Below are 13,263 nucleotides of genomic sequence, written 5' to 3'. Positions count from 1 at the left end.
CCTAGTTGCCAATTTCCAGATTCCCCTGCTTGATGCCAGCTTTATTGCATGCATCAGGCTGCTAGTGGACATTGCCATTATATATACAGTATATACATACATATATATATATATATATATATATATATATATATATATATATATATATATATATATATATATATATATATATATATATATATATATATATATATATATATATATATATATATATATATATATATATATATATATATATTGTTATGTATGGGGCTTGGCTGATGAGTTTATTACTTGATTAACGTAATTTATGAGGCCCTGAGTGCCAAGGACACATGCAACCTGTCAGTTGAAGCTACAAATTAACCTCAAAGACAGATGATTATTAATTGAATAAGGTCGCCAGTCGAGAGGAAAACTCGACACAAAGAATAAGTAGTTAGCTAAGAAATTACTTGAACAATCACCCAAATTCGGACTCAGTCAATTTTCCCGCCGCTTCAGTAAGGTTTTTAACACAACAGTTTATATCATACGCAGTTAGTACTGGTAAAAGGCTGTTCCTCACCCGAACAATGGGATCGAGACACAAGGCTGCCTAAATGCTGTAAGATACTTATTTAACCTTCCCTAATTCCTATTTACTTCATGGGAATAGTTGAATGTCACTAAGCAATATAAATTATTCTTAATCTAGACTTCTTAAAAATAAATTATTTATACTACTATTCATAGATGGTGGCGAAGAATGAACGATAGAAAGGTTGAAATACAGGAAGAGATCCTAGAAAATCGACGAAACTTTGAAAAATTCCAGACTTACTGTTAGACGTGGGTTGATGTGCATACAACGGACGATCGGACGTTCTGGGATTGTTTTGCCACTTCACTTAGTAAATAAAGACAGAAAAGACAAAGGGGATGAAGAGTCGGAAGCGCATACATGCTTCCCTTACGATAGTTATCTCCTCTCTGCGACCTCTTTCGGTCATACACAGGGCGGTGGGAAGGCAGTGTCTCTATGCCCTCGGGGTCTGAAATTTTGTCAAAATATTCGCCAAACATAGAACAGGGAAAAGGTGCTTAAGACAACCTTCGATAGAGGTTACTTGTGGAAACTTTCCCTATGGGTGTAGGACCCTAATGCTACCTAGTCCTGCTACGAACGTTAATTTTTTGAAATGCCTGGCCTACCCTGCTAGGACAAAGTCGTTTCCCTGTCGTTCGTGTATTTTTCTACAATAAACTGCATAGAGGGCGAACAGCAGAATATTTATAAATATATATATGTATATATATATGTACATATATATATACTGTGTATATATATATATATATATATATATATATATATATATATATATATATATATATATATATATATATATATATATATATATATATATATATATATATATATATATATATATATATATATATCAGGCATTGGCCCAAGTACAAGTACTTGTATTTGGACTTGGCCTTAAGTACAAAATTCTGAGTACTTGTGATTTTGAAATTCAATGTACTTGTCTTGCACGTGTACTTGACCAAAATGTTCTTAAAAAATCAAGTACTTTTAAGTACTTTTTAAGTACATTACATACTTAGTAGGCTGTATTGCATAATTAATCGTATAACAAAAAGTGCACCAGTAGTGACAACAACCTGACTGTAATATCTGGATTTTTTGTTATAATGAATTATGTATGTCAATAGCAAAGATATACCAAGTTTAATTCAAATGATTTAAATTCTACTGTTGTGTATCAACAGAATATCAGTCAATTTTCATGCAATCAATTCAAGAATGAACCCGCGACAACCTGTCCACTTCCTGTCTGTATCTGCAGGCAACATGATCAGTTTTGTAGTACAGTAGTTTAATCTTTCACTAGCCATCATTCATTGCTCGTGGTAACACTACTGAGTCTCCTGGGACAAGCCAGTCAACCATGGAAGATTTCGTTACAGTGTCAGACCCAAAGAAATCTGGAGCACATGATGTTCGACGAAAGCAACAGGATGATGCACTAGTGCTCTTTGTGGCGTGCGATCTTGTGCCATTTTCTGTTGTTGAAAGCTCTTACTTCAATGGCTTACTTATTTCAGCTGACCCTCGTTATCAAATGCCTACACGCAAGCACTTTGTCAACAAATTGCTACATGACAAATTCTCACAGGTGAAGGAAAATAAAAAAAAGTCTGGGGAGTGCAAAACAGTATGCCTAACGCTTGATATCTGGTCTAGCCGTCAGATGAGCTCATACTTGGGAATCACAGCTCATTGCATTAGAAACTGGTCATTTGAAAATGTAGTGCTAGCTTGCTAAATATCATGGAAGAGTATGAGCAGATCAAGAAGGATTTTGATATAGGCTCCAAAATTACAAACATCATAACTGACAATGCTACTAATATGATCACTGTATATTCTCTGCCAGGATTTCCTGATGCTGTCTCAGAAGCAAATGATGACACTGATGAGGAAGAAGAGGATCTCGATTATTTGGATGGCAGTGGTACTGATTCTGCTGAACTACTGGAAGTTTTACCAGCTGAGCATAATTCCTGGTTTGCACATACATTGCAAGTGGTCGTGAAAGATGGCTTCAAAGAAGCAGGAGAGTTAAATGTTACAGTGAGCAAAGCATCAAAATTGGTTTCTTATGTGCATAAATCGCCAATAGTAACAGATGTTTTAGAGGGAGAAAGAAAATTAGTATCAGGTTGTGCTACTCGTTGGTGGAATTCGCAATTAAAGATGGTCGGATCTATTCTGAGAGTACCAGAAGAAAAGCTGAACAGTTTGAATGGTGCACCAAAGCTTGGCGCTTATGACCAAAATATTCTTAATAACTTGCTAGAAATTTTTGAGCCATTTGAGGAGACCACCGACTCTGCCCAAAGACAGAATTCTGTTTCCTCTAGCCTAGTCATTCCATGTGTGCAAGGGCTCAAGTTTCACTTGGAGAAAATGCAATCTAAGTATAACAATGGTTTGGTATTTGGATTGAAGAGGTCATTACAGAAACGCCTCCAGGTATATGAAGAACGGAAAATATATCAAAAGGCAACTATTCTTGATCCAAGATTTAAAATTAGATTGTTGTTCTGAAGAAGAGGAAAAGGTGAATCTTAAGTCTCCTATCATAACTGCAGCCCAGTTCATGTTCAAAGATACTACAGCTCGTGCAAGCATGGATCCTGCCACAGACCATACATAAGATACACCAAGACCTAGTTCAACTGAACTAAAATGGATGAAATTGTTTAGTTTTATGGGTAACCCGGTTCGACAATCAACAGATGTAATGCAGATTCAGGAGTCTATTAATATTGAATTTCAAAGATACCTGAGTCAGTCATGCATTTCAGAAGAGAGAAACGTGCTAGCATACTGGAAAGACCACAGAGAAACATTTCCAACTCTTGCTAAGATGGCACAAAAGTATCTATCAGACCCTGCTTCTTCTGCCGAAGTAGAAAGGATTTTTAATATTGCAGGAAAAATATTTCGCCCAGATAGATGTCGTCTTACTGACAAGAATTTTGAGTCTGTGATGTTTGTAAAATTCAGTTATAAATCCTACAAGTAGATAATAGAGAACTGGTAATCGTAGCAAAGAGAGAGAAATATAATTTTGTTGAGAACTTTCATGAAAAATATAATTTTGTTTAAAGTTTTTCTGAAAAACATAATTTTGTTTAAATTATTCTGAACAGTATCACATTTTTTTCTTTTGCGGTGGAAAACTACTTTGTATTACAATATTAAGAATAGCCTTGTAAACTTAAATTAAAAAATAAAATAAAAAGATTTCGTCATTACCTTAACCTGTGGGTAGACCAATTTTGATTACTTTTGTTCAGTAAACCCTATGAAAATCGCTTCACCTCTTTTCGACACTACGGGCTAAGGTTCACTGACTTATACCGTGAGAACTACTCAGGTATATCCTTTTGGAAGGCTTCTGTTTATAAAGACTGCTATAGTATAACACCACATTTTCTCTCCATTAGATACTTGCTTGTGAATTTTTATTAGATATTTGCTACTGGTTTTAAATCAAACATATCACTAATAATAACAGAAAATCTGCTGAAATGTACTTGCACTTGCACTTAAGTATATTATCAAGTACTTGGACTTAAGTCTCAGGCAAATCTTCTGTACTTGTACTTGTACTTGCTCTTTTCCTCAGTACTTGTACTTGTCCACAAGTACTGTCTCATGTACTTGGACCCATGACTGATATATATATATATATATATATATATATATATATATATATATATATATATATACATACATATATGTACATATATATACAGTACACACACACACACACACATATATATATATATATATATATATATATATATATATATATATATATATATATATATACAGTATTTATATGTGTGTGTATATATATATATATATATATATATATATATATATATATATATATATATATATATATATATATCTATATGATTGTAATAGCCACAGTGCTCTCTCACCTTGAATTCTTCGAAGAATTGGAGAAGTTAAGCGGGCACTGTGGCTATTGCAATTAAACATGTATCTGTTAATATGACTAGTAGCTTCTATATATACAGTATATTTGTTTAAGGCAATTGCTTTGGTGATATCAGTAAGTTTTTTGCAGGAATCTTCATATCGTCAGTTTTTTTTTCCGATTCTCATGCGTCAACCTTCGGTGAAGAGTACAGAAATTTCTCTCTCCCATTTATTTTTTTATCACGACAACTGTTTCACCACTATATGGTATTTTCAAGCCACTTCTGGCTTACAGCCTGGGTTGACAATAATTTGTCTCTCCATGCAGAAAGAAAAGTAGACCTAAGTGGTGACTGGTCCAGGGATTAAACGGATGAACCAGTTTTTGGGGCCGAAAGCTTTAGGTAAAACTTACAACAATGGCATGAATATTCTACAGTAATTACTAAACAATATGTTTAGAATCTACCTAAAAGTTCTGTATAAAATGTATAATGTATATGAGTGAACTTTATATATCATATTTGCAAAAATCATGTGTGTATTTATACAAAAGCATAGTTTGCAGATATTAATCACTAGATAACTTTCGTGGTTCGTGTGGTGCGAGACATGTACTGTACATGCGAGGTGTTACTTGTGTTTTCCTGGGTGAGCTTATACTTAGTTCCTGATGAGAACGGCGCTGTGTTTAATGTTCGGAGACCAGCTGTCTGGTTTGCGTATGCTTGCGCCTTCCTCTTTCTGCTTGATGGGAGCATGTGATCCGACTCTTGTTGGATGTTAAGAGTCGGTTTTGGGATGGCAGTGCCTACCATTTTCGCTATTAAAAGACAGCCATAGTTGCTTTATTTATGGACGACCCGAGCTGTGTCTGTTCGGCCTTGACCTATGACTTTTATTCTTTATGTTTAATATCTGTTTATACGTCTAGTTTTAACGCTGCACTGCCAGTTTTGTGAATTTTCTAAAAAAATATTGTAATATTTTGATTCTATCTGTTTAAAAAAATTTTTTTTTGTTTGAAAGTGTGAAGTGTCATGAAATATATATATATATATATATATATATATATATATATATATATATATATATATATATATATATATATATATATATATATATATTTTCAAGACACTTCACATTTCCAAGACTAAAAAATAGTTTTTAAAACAGATATAATCACAATATTGCAATATTTTATTAGAAAATTCACAAAAATGGCAATGCAGCGTTAAAAATAGACGTCTAAACAAACATTAAACATAAAGAATATATGTATGTATTTTAGAAAAATATGGCCGTTTTAACATTACTGTGTTATATGGTGTGATGAAGGAGAAATAGCTGTAAGATGGTAGTGGGTCAAGACAGAGTCGCAAAATCGTTACATTCAGCAAAAAGTTGGTTACCTCAGCAGTTAACCTGATGAACACACAATATTGGCTATGGTATGTGAGTCAGATGACCGAGTTGGTATGTGGGTACATAAGTTCGTACGTTAGAAAATCTAGATTTTGTGTCTAATTCTGCCCAAAAATAAGTCCGATCGTTCATTAGCGCAGCTAGAGCGAGATCGCCAAGACATTACTTTTGAGTGTTCCAATCTCTTAGACCTGGCAGAATAAGGTAAAGTTCAGACTCTTTGTTTTTATGTGTGAACTGTGGACTTATGGTTTTTACCATATTTCAAGACAATTTTGAACTTGTGTGGGAAGTTGAACATAACCTTTTTACCATTTCAATATTCTATTTTGTTGTGTTCTGTTTACCAGTGTTTACTCATGCATTTTAGACTTTTAATTATTATGTTTTGCACTTGTATATTTTTGGGAGGTTACTATTATGCTTTACTCCGCAACCTGACAAATTATGACGAAAGCGAGAAGTAAAAGTGGGAGTCTTTTCTCAGTCAGTAGAGAAAGCGAGTGCCATTATAATATGCATATTGTATAGGCTTCGGTTTGGACGAACTACTGCTGATGATATGAAAATTATGCCCGAGCGCCTGATTCCAGTACCACCCAACACTGACCCAGCCCAGATTTTTGTTGAACATTACTCAAGTCTCCGCAACAGCAACAGTCAGAATGAGCTCGCCCGTATTATTCTCGACTACAAAGAAGAAGAGAAGGAAAAAACCCCAAAAACAAAAACAAAAAAATGTTACCCACAAAGAAGCGTTGTGTTTATGATCGTGTGCTTCTGAGTGGATATATTTGCTATGTCTTTAAATTGTATTGTTTGAAGAAGTGCCAGTGTCTATCTCTTCAGGTATGGTTAGCATTGTGCGTTTTATAGTGGCACTCACTTTCTATACTGATTGAGAAAAAACTCCTACTTCTACTTTTCGCTTTCATCGTAATTTATCAGGTTGCCGAGTAAAGCCCTAGCCCTATGCCTTACCACTTCCTTTGTATCCCCTGACCTCCATATCTGTCTCTTGTGGCTGGGCTTTACTTCCCCTTTTGTGATTTCATCACTTTTTTGCCCGTGATCAATATACTGTACGTGTGAGGCAAGAATACAGGTGCCACTTATCAATATACGTGTTAGACAAGAATACAGTTGCCACTTATCAATATACGTGTTAGGTAAGAGTACAGTTGCCACTTATCAATATACATGTTAGGCAAGAATACAGTTGCACTTATCAATATGTGTTAGGCAAGAGTACAGTTGTCACTTATCAATATATGTGTTAGGCAAGAATCCAGTTGCCATTTATCAGTATACATGTTAAGCAAGAATATAGTTACCACTTATCAATATATGTGTTAGGAAAGAGTACAGTTGCCACTTATCAATATACATGTTAGGCAAGAATACAGTTGCCACTTATCAATATACGTGTGAGGCAAGAATACAGTTGCCACTTATCAACATACGTGTGAGGCAAGATTACAGTTGCCACCTATCAACATACAGTGTTATATAGATGGGAGGGGAGAATATGTTATACAGTGACAAATACATGTTACATATGGATTATAGTAATTACACCCATATCAAAAAGAGTTTAGTTCATCAGTGTGTTCATTACAAAAACAAAGAACATTTTAATGTTTTGTGTTACTTGGCTTGCTTCATGGTGCTGAGGAATGACCCACTTTTGCTTACCAACTCGAAACTTAATATCTTTCAGTACTTTTGTTTTAAAGAGATTCAAAGAATACCCTGGAATCAGAGTGACAAATGTGGAATTCCAGCAGGGAACCCATTCTGACCCATGCTACATTATCAGTCCATACGGGAAAAGGCTTTGCTGAGTAGGCTATCTTAAAAGTAAGAATTGTTGACAGTCAAACTCAGAGGAAAACATTGTTTAGGGAAATAAAGGAAGAGAAACGTAGGAAGACAAATTTTAGCTTTAATTAACTCTAAAAATGTAAATTGAATGTCTTCGGAGAAAGTGCCCTGAACAGAAGCCTTTGTTGACAGAAGGTTTGTGGGGGCTGTGGTGTTAGTGAAGAGAATTGAAGCTTGTTCAAGGACAGGCGTGTATGCTGCACACATATTTTTAAATTTGGCCTGACCACTATTATCAAGTAATTGATCTATAAGAGGCAAGGGATAATTGTCAGCCACATTGATGGAATTCAGTTTCTTATAATCAGTACACATCCTAAATGAGCTATCTGGTTTCTGCTGAATATTTTATATATCTAAAGTAGTAGATGAAGGGTTATTTTCACACACATTACAGTAAAGGTATTTCTCACTGTTTTGTAAACATACTATTTCATTACCGGAAACGACAGAATTCTCGACAAGTATTGAAAGAAAGGTTGTGAAAAGAATTACGGTAAATCAACTTCCGTTATTTCTTTCGTTTTACTTTCTTAGCAAGCGAGGTGCACATGGAACATTCCTCATCACAGAGCAAAAGAAAATTGAAATACTTCATATGCCTTTAGCTTTACTCTTATAAAAGTTGGTTCCCCGCATTTTCAACTGTTACATGAACACTTCTTGATTCTACAGCTCAGTTTTTCTGAGATATTTCCTGGGACTGTTGATATTTTCCACTCCAGTGTTTTCTTCCGTCAGCGTTCGAAGCTGCTCTGCTGAAACAGAATCTGGGTGCAAGATGTAGTTGAGTTTTGTTGGCAGACTTTCTAGGAACTTTCGTACCTGTGAAAAAGAATATTCTGATAATAATATTGCAACAGATACATACAAACAAAAATTAAAGTTGGTTTTCAAAAAATAAGGCAGTCTAACCAGACCACTGCGCAATGCACACCGAATTTTGTTAGAATGAATAACTTTAGACTGACTATATAGCAGCCCTTTAAGATTCAAGAAATATAAAAACCCTCAGGTAACTTGAAACTGCAAACAACTAACCCATTGATATTTTTCTGTAATTCCCCTTACAATTTTTAAATTAGCTTCCACCTCGCACTGATTTGGTTGAAAAGCAATATTCTGGTACTGTTTTTAGGACGTAGACATATCCACCTATGATCGCTGCTTTAGTCTAAGTGTCATTTTTAAGCTTGTCAATTACGTCATTGCTCTCCTTAAGCGCATCGGTCCATTGGTCACAAAGTGTTGCTGTTACGTGTGGTTGTTGATTTGCTGTCCACTTATGTGTATTTTGAAAAGTTCTTTGGAAACTTTTGAAAAAAATCTCTTACTGCTAGAACAGACAACCACCTGTCTGTTTGAAATTCATTTGGTCAAGGGAGACCTTTCAGAATGCCTGCCCTGTGTGGTTTAGATACTTTAAGGCAACCCCGCCCGGTTATTTATATCTGAGAGACAACATTTTATGCTCTGTCTTACTATGAAGTCTACAAAACGAGAAGGTTTCATGTTTGCCTGCATTCTTATCTAGATTCTGTCTGAGGATTCTCAGGCACTGAAGTACTACAGAAAGTTGTAGAGACCAAACATCTCATCACCTCACCCCTCAAAAGCCACTTTTTATATTATTATATATATAAATGGAAGTTAACAAGATGATAAATCATTTTCTATAACTTGTAAGATTCTTTAATTTCATTTGTAATTACGCTGTTTATACTAATATTATCTCATTCTGTGTTTGTTAGTTGGTCATACCCTTTGGTAATGTGTACTGGTAACAGAGCCAAAATGTGGAACCTGCTAAGAGAATGATTTTTATATTTAAATGAGAAGATGAAAGAACACAATTAGAAGAGTTCTTGTCGTGTGCGAAAGAACATTATGGTAGATTTTGTAAATTGGAGTAAGGGTTTTCGATACCAAACCTAGTCTCAGGAAAGATATACAAATACGACTGCCTATGGTGCTTGATGTCACGGAGAGCTACAGCATTTATTGATTACCTCCTGTCTCTTATCCTCTTCCATGAAGGGTGATGGCACAAGAGAGAGATGGACAAAGTAATCTTCACTAGCAGGTTTCCAAGTGAACCCCAGTGAATTATCTGGTGTTGGGTTTCTGCAACGAAAAATGAATATAGTATTGCATAAGCACTTTTTTTATCACAGTTTTTATACTGACCTTGAGTTATATTTCTAATAGTACACTTAACTTGCATCTAATCTTTTGTGTGAATTGGACCAATTTGCAAGAGTCAAGAAACTTGTCTCTGGATTGGTGGCTTCAACAAATTCAGGATGTTTATAATAATATAATCACAACGAAAACGTACAGTGATTCTGATGGTTTTGATATAGTTTCAGAGAAATGATAGCCTCAAAATCTGGCTTTACTGCAGACTATAGCACTGTCATCAGTATCATCTTCATGTCAAAGATCAGTCATACACAGGTGGGAAATACTAGCTGATACTTACCCTGTTACAGCAAAGTTATACCAAAGCTTAGTGATAATTTTCCTTAATCTCAGATCTTCTTCTCTCTCAAGAGGCTTCCAGTAAGTGTTATCACCAGTAAAAAGGTAGAATAAATCATCAGCATGACAAACCCCTGAAAAGGTGTTCAATGCTAAGTGAAATTTATGAAATTAATGGCATTTGCTTCATTGAAACAGATTTTATGGGGAACTGTACCATTCGATTCCAATTACTTGTGGTTAAACATGTCTTCTTATGATAGTAACAGCCAAGGCAAAAACTTATGGGCACATATGAATGAAAATATAAATAAATAAATGTGAATCTGTTCAGCATAAGAGAACCAGTCTGCCATTGAAGGAAAAAGAAGCTGTGACATGGAGAAGTTTGTCAAATATTTGAAATTTTAAGAGAACAGGGAAAAGACTAAGCAAAGCAGGGTCAATGTATCTTTTCACCTAGAATGATTTTGTTCAGCATTACTCTGAAAAGAAAGTTGGAAGTAGCAAATGACAGGAAAGCAGACCTAAATAACGCACCAATTACCCAAGACTGTTAGAGTGCAAGGTACAGAATCTATGGTAGAACTCATGATTTGAAGATATAGTCATTTGTTCATCGCCCGAAGCTAAATATGGCGTCTAGAATATCCCAGCTACATCAAATTGTGATAATGATATTCTTATATGTAAAATATATATGGAAGAACTGATCAGACTGCTCACAGTCTCTGAGCTTCTGAGTCTGGCATGTGCTGCGTTAATCGCGAATGTGGAGTTGGCATGAAGCTCTTGAGAGCAATATCCAAACTAACATGCACAGACCAAACAGTAGGCAGTGAAGTTACAAAGGTGAAGTGAATCCAGGCTGGAAGGAAGGGTTGGGTCCTCGGTTATATTTCTAATAGTATATTTAACTTGTATATAATCTTTTGCGTGAAATAGACCAAATTTGCAAGACTCAAGAAACTTTTCTCTGGATTTGTGGTTCCAACAAATTCAGGATGTTTATAGTAATATAATCACAAGGACTTAATTCGACTTACCATGAAGCTAACTATGCCAGCCCTACTCCATGCCATTGCCAAACCTAGACAAATAGGGAGGGATAGAGTCAGGAAGGGCATCCATACTAAAACATCTGCCAAAACTAAGTATGAAATTAGCCGTTCCAGAGAAAATAAAAGATGGAGGAGGTGCATTAAAATTGGTGACCCTTCTAGGAACGGAGCTTAGAAGAAGAAGGATTCGATTATAAAGGTATATAAAAAGTCTCCCAAGACGTGAGAACAGTGTTTAAATGAAAACACGGAAGAGCTTTTCATAAATATGACTGGAAAGGGGCTCCGAGCTTCCCAGAGTCAGAATGTATATCAGAGGCTTTAATAAAGTTGACTAATGATTTGATTAGTGTTTGCTGGGACTGGTCAGTCGATTTCTGAAATAACTCCCATTTTTTTCTCCTCTATTCTATGAATGATGAAGCACAAATCAGTTATCCTGTTAGTCGTAAGGTCCACTGCATTAATTACAGCACAGCAAAGGTTTCTCTACGTTTAGCAGTAAACACCTACTTTAACCGATAAATTGTTTGATTTAATAGTTCATTCATCTGCCTTCAGGATATTATTACGTTAATGTGCATTCTATTACTTAATTACATATCGACCCCAATATGATACCCAGTTGTACAAATGAAGACTTTTTTTTCAAGACATTATGGAAAAACGATTCCTTACCAAGTCTTATATTGTGATCACATATATTATTGGATAGGATGACATTTTGATACGCGTTTGATTCACGAGTTGAATGATCTTGTTTGAAGTTCCGCTGAGGTCCATTTTTGTTTATGGGTTTAATTATTTAATCATTAACTAGTTTACTAGCTATTCATTCATAGATTTGATATTAACTAAACATAAATTCGATTTCTCCGTCATCCCCCTTTCCTTTATTGTTGGTGTTCGTCTTTCCCATGTAGGTATTCAGTTTTTGAGAGCTTGTCATCCCATGTAGGTATTTAGTTTTTGAGAGCTTGTCATCCCATGTAGGTATTCAGTTTTTGAGAGCTTGTCATCCCATGTAGGTATTCGGTTTTTGTGAGCTTGTCATCCAAGTTCATGGCGTTTAGCTTATTCCATAATGTATACACATAATGGCTACTTTGATTCCAGTATCTGCACTTACATTTCCCACCAAGACCTGCACTGTAGTAATCACCGATGGATCGCTGTCCTCTGTGGTTTAACTGATACAGATAAATGGGAACTTCAGGGGAAGTTTTGGTGTGGAACTTGGCAACCAAATCATGTCCTAATACGAACTGCCAGTCACCATACATCTGTAAAATGAAATACCAAAGCTAATTAAAGATCTAGCCTCATCCTTTGAATACGTTAATAACAGTTGAGCCTAAATATTGCAACAGGATCAAGGGAATGCCTGGAAGAGTAGAGGTTACCAAAATATAGCTTTTTTATGTTATTTTGCTGAAAACAGTGGTAAGGCATAGACAAATTCAGTCCATCGTAACATGATCATTCAAAATTCTGTAGGCTAAAATGTGAGAGATCAAGTACTGTGTGTGGCAACATTTCTAAGAAATATTAATCCTATTTCCATAAAGAAATATTAATCCTATTTCTTCAATGGTATGCAACAGAAAAAGCACAAACCATTCCACTTACTTCACAAAGATTATCAGCGTCTTCAGAACTGACTTTTACCCCACCGACATAATGATCAAAAATCCGCTGAGCTAACTGTGCTGGTGATGCATCTCCATCACGGATATCTAGTGAGGCTGGTCCCATCTCCTTGAAGTTATTTAAGAGGTCTTGTCTGAGAGCCTCACTCGAAAATAATGCTGGAAAGAAAAAGATGTGTGTTAATTCTAAGTATATTGTTATACATAGGTTTTAGGTTTATTTGAATTATATTTTGTCACATTTGGAATTTTGAAG

At 35.3% G+C, this 13,263-nt stretch overlaps 1 protein-coding gene across 3 annotated transcripts in view; it reads right to left on the bottom strand.

The window, feature by feature from the left end:
- Nucleotides 1–7,041: 7,041 nt before the first annotated feature.
- LOC136842547 (juvenile hormone esterase-like) overlaps nt 7,042–13,263 on the bottom strand; it is a 32,543-nt gene continuing 26,321 nt past the window's right edge. The window contains exons 8-13 of one of the 3 annotated variants that reach the window (XR_010854265.1): nt 12,988–13,166; nt 12,488–12,641; nt 11,344–11,387; nt 10,299–10,431; nt 9,826–9,940; nt 7,042–8,641 (exon numbers count right to left, since the gene is read on the bottom strand). Coding sequence is in view for 2 of the 3 variants with exons in the window: in XM_067109982.1 (XP_066966083.1) it covers nt 8,486–8,641; nt 9,826–9,940; nt 10,299–10,431; nt 12,488–12,641; nt 12,988–13,166 (737 nt within the window). In the remaining variant the exon portion in view is untranslated. Of the gene's footprint in view, nt 8,642–9,825; nt 9,941–10,298; nt 10,432–11,126; nt 11,166–11,343; nt 11,388–12,487; nt 12,642–12,987; nt 13,167–13,263 lie in introns of those variants that run through there. The other 2 variants (XM_067109982.1, XM_067109983.1) reach the window with 2 other exon arrangements.

Source organism: Macrobrachium rosenbergii, chromosome 10, assembly GCF_040412425.1.
Source record: "Macrobrachium rosenbergii isolate ZJJX-2024 chromosome 10, ASM4041242v1, whole genome shotgun sequence".
NCBI classification, from domain to species: Eukaryota; Metazoa; Arthropoda; class Malacostraca; order Decapoda; family Palaemonidae; genus Macrobrachium; species Macrobrachium rosenbergii.
The sequence above is the reverse complement of the archived record's forward strand: the minus strand, read 5'-3'. Positions and strand labels throughout refer to the sequence as shown.